A 4,101-nucleotide genomic window follows, 5' to 3' on the forward strand; every position below is an offset into this window, starting at 1 on the left:
ATCCTGCTCAGTTATGCCAGAGACGTAGACAGTAATATCCCATAATATTAAGCATAACCACTGAAATGTGCATTGCATTAAAAGAACGTTCATAGGGGGAAAGTGTCACGAGTCAAATGACGCTGTTACAAAAAAAGTACAATTTAAACCACCCAATTTCAGTTCGACATTTAACACAATAATTCCCCATCATCTAGTTGACACAGTGGGCCTTTTAGTCTTAAACACTCCTTTGTGTAACTAGATTCTTGATTTTCTTACCAACAGGCCCCAAAATGTGCAAGTTGGAACAAATACCTCTAATACCATTTTCTTGAGCACAGGTTCTCCTCAGGGCTGCGTCCTAAGTCCGCTGCTGTTCACCCTGTTGACCCATGACGGTTGTGCTACGTTGGCACCAACCATATTGTGAAGTCTGCAGATGATACAACAGTAAGCAGGCCTTATTCATGATGACAATGAGGGTGGTTACCGCAAGGTGGTTGAGGGGATGGCTAACTGGTATAAGGAAAACAGCCTAGTTTTAAATACTGGAAAAACCATCAAAATCATTGCTGATTTCAGAAAAGGCAGGCACAACCACACTTCTCTGTTTATTAATGATTCACCTGTGGAGATAGTTACCAGCATCAAATTCCTGGGTGTGCAGCTAACGAGTAAAATTACATACCCCTTGAAAAAGTGTGTAATATTCAAACTGCACTATTTGGCATCACAGAATAGCAAAATCATTAAACAGAGTGTAACAATAAAGGGAATAATAAAATGGTGCTGTACATAAGTTTTCTGACTTCTGAATATTTGGACTCGGAATACAGTATACACTCACGTTGACAAAGATTGAGATGGCAATGGAGTGTAAGAGTTCGCACCTTACTTACTGAGCTGTAATCAGGTCTGTGATAAATATTCAAGTAGCTTCTTAGCCCTTGAGAAGCTCTTTTGCATTTCATCAATCGCATTTTAAGTTCTGGTGGCCCAGTTGTTAAAAGTGCTGTATTGCAGGAAGACTGTCCACAGCCTGGAGTTCCATTCTGACAGCGCTCAGCCTTCCATCCTTCTGAGAGTGTAAAATGAGGATCCAGATTGTTGCAGGCAATATGCAAATAATGCTTACCTTGTAAATCTCCTAGACTACACCGTAAAGCACTATGTCAGGGGTAGGCAACCTCGGCTCTTTTATGACTCGTGGACGTCAACTCCCAGAATTCCTGAGCCAGCATAACTGACTCAGGAATTCTGGAAGTTGCAAGTCCATGAGTCATAAAAGAGCGGAGGTTGCCTACCCCTGCACTATGGGGTGGCATATAAGCCTATATGCTATGGTTAATTTAGTTGCACTGTTGTGACTGAAGGTCTCTCCACACTCAGGCATATTTTTTATTATTATTATTTAGCGTTTTTTCTCCCTATGTATCCTTTGATGTCCACGGAGATGTCCATTAACAACAAAGCTCTTTCCACACTCAAAGCAAGTGGATTGATGCTTATAAAGACTTCCCTTCTCACAGAATCTCTTTCTACACACAGACATTGATAGGATTTCTCTCCTGAATTGAGTCTGATATGTATAAAGGCTTGTCCACTGAAACCATTTCCATGCTCCAGGCATTTATATGGTTTCTCTCCTGAATGCAATCTTTCATGTGTGTAAAGGCTTCCCCTCTGACTAAAGTTCCTTCCACACTCGACATTTATATGACTTTTCTCCTGTGTGGATCTTTTGATGTCTATACAGTGTTCCTACCCTGTTGAAGCTGCTTCCACACACCAGGCATTTATGTGGTTTTTCTCCTATGTGGATCCTTTGATGCGCATAAAGGTTGCTGCACTGACTGAAGCACTTTCCACACTCCAGACATTTATATGGCTTTTCTCCTGTGTGGATCCTTTGATGTCTATACAGTGTTCCTGCCCTGTTGAAGCTCCTTCCACATTCCAAGCATTCATATGGTTTTTCTCCAGTGTGATTCTTTTTATGTCTATTTAAAGATCCTTTACTATGGAAGCTCTTTTCACATTCCAGGCATTTAAATGGTTTCTCTCCAGTGTGGATCCTTTGATGTTTATAAAGGTTTCCCCTCAGACTGAAGCTCTTTCCACACTCTGGGCATTCATACGGTTTCTCTCCACTGTGGATTCTTAGATGCTTTTTAAGATCTCCCTTTCTTTTAAAAGATTCTTCACATTCCTGGCAGTGATATTTCTTTTGTCCTTTCTTTTTTCCTGAGTGGATTCTTAGATGAATTTGAAAGTGGTCATTTCTTTTGAAGGATTTTTCACATTCCGGGCATTTATGTGGTTTGTCTCCTGAGTGGATACTTTGATGTCTATCAAGGTGTCCTGCCTGACTGAAGCTCCTTCCACACTCCAGGCATTTATGTGGTTTTTCTCCTGTGTGGATTCTTTGATGTATATAAAGGGTGCCGTTCTTAGTAAAGGTCTTTCCACATTCCAGGCATTTAAATGGTTTTTCCCCAGTGTGGATTCTTTGATGTGCATAAAGTTTTCCCAGATAAATGAAGCTCTTTCCACACTCCAGGCATTTATACGGGTTTTCTGTTGTGTGGATCATTTGATGTACATAAAGGTTTCCCTTCTGAGTGAAGCTCTTTCCACACTCCAGGCATTTAAATGGTTTTTCTCCTGTGTGGATTCTTAGATGCCTTTCAAGAATTCCATTTGATTTGAAGGATTTTCCACATTCTGGGCACTGATATTTCTTTCCTCCTATCTGGATTGGGAGGCGTTTCCCGAGTCTCGCGCCTCTTCTGAGGGACCCTCCGCCCTCCAGGCCCGTCTCGGGGTCTCCGCCCGTTTCCCGCTCCCCGCTTCGCCCTCCAGGCGGTCTCCTTTCGCGGAGTCCCCTTCGGCCCATCCCTTCCGGGCCTTCCCCGCCGTCTCCTCCCGGGGCTGCTCCGAGGGGCCTCCTTCCTTCCTTCCTCCGCCGGGTTCGCCCGTCCTCCTGCAGGGGGGAATGGAGAGGAGGAGAGGCGGGTCACGGCTTCGTTCCTTCCCGGAGAGGAGTCCCAGCCCCGGCCAGGGGAGGAAGGCCGAAGCCTCGGCCTCGCAGTGAGTCTTTCCGGGCAGGTCTCCCTCCCAATGCCCGTCCCGCCAAACCAGGACTCGGCCTCGCCCCTCCCTTCAGGCCTCTCGGACTGCGATTCCCAGCATCCCTTGCGCCCTACCTGGGTTGCAGCCCGTCCGCGGCCGACTCAATTCGGTACCTCGGTAATGTTTGATCCCGGAAGTGGAGGCGGGACTTCTCTGCGCGCCTGGTAGCTCTTCTTTCCATTGAATGGACCGCCCCTACGAGTCCTCCTGTCAATCGCCGCCATCGCCAGAGCGACCAATGAGCGTCGTCCTTCCATCCATAATCCATTTGGCGTCTGCGCAGTAGCGAAGGTTTTCTTTCGGAAGGGGAGCGAGGGGCTCCCTTTGATCTTTGGGGTCCCGTCTTCCCACCCCCCCACCCCGCATCCAGGCCGGCGGAGCTGAGGGGCCTCCCGGGCTGCGTCTCTCCCCAGGCAGGGCGGGGGGGAGTTGGGGGGGCTCCGGCCAGGCCCCCCCGCGGCCCCCAGGCAGCCCCCCTCCCGCGCGGGGGTGGGAGCCGATGGGGAGAAGGGCGGGGGAGGCGGGAGAGCAGCCTTCCCGTATCTGGGGTCGCCCCGAGGAGGAGGGAGCCGGGCTCGTCCCCGAAGCCCCCCGAAGGCGGGAGAAGCAGCGACGGAGGGAAACCGAGCGGGGAGGAGGGAGGAATTTCCTGACAGGGAGAAGAATTAAGCAGTGGAACTACCTGCCACCCGAAGCTGTCAATGCTCCAACACTGGAAGGTTTTAAGAAGAGACTCGACAGCCATTTGTCTGAAATGGTATAGGGTCTCCTTCCTGAGCAGGGGCTGGACTAGAAGGCCTCCAGGGTCCCTTCTAACTTATTCATTTATACATACATACAACCTACGAGGTCCCTTCCAGCTCTGTGATACTGATCTAATAATCCCGCCTTTCTTGGGGGTTTGGCTCTTTGGAGCTTCTGCCTCTCCATTCCCTTCCTCTGCATTCACACTGGAACCTCCTCACAAGGGGGGGGGCAGAAGATGGA

The 4,101-nt window shown here is 48.6% G+C and overlaps 1 protein-coding gene across 1 annotated transcript; it reads right to left on the reverse strand.

Moving 5' to 3' along the window:
• Positions 1 to 22: 22 nt before the first annotated feature.
• Positions 23 to 3,334, reverse strand: LOC308674973 (uncharacterized protein). The gene is made up of 2 exons (XM_081339879.1): positions 873 to 3,334; positions 23 to 415 (listed from the first exon to the last, which is right to left on the reverse strand). Exon 1 carries the CDS (start codon positions 2,876 to 2,878, stop codon positions 1,670 to 1,672), a length of 1,209 nt encoding a protein of 402 aa, XP_081196005.1. The 5' UTR covers positions 2,879 to 3,334; the 3' UTR covers positions 23 to 415; positions 873 to 1,669.
• Positions 3,335 to 4,101: the final 767 nt, after the last annotated feature.

Source organism: Vipera berus (genome assembly GCF_964194415.1).
Source record: "Vipera berus genome assembly, chromosome: 15".
Taxonomy (NCBI): domain Eukaryota; kingdom Metazoa; phylum Chordata; class Lepidosauria; order Squamata; family Viperidae; genus Vipera; species Vipera berus.

What these genes read in the sequence shown, in the direction of transcription:
- LOC308674973 (XM_081339879.1), bottom strand. Translation starts at nt 2,878, where the DNA reads ATGGGCCGAAGGGGACTCCGCGAAAGGAGACCGCCTGGAGGGCGAAGC.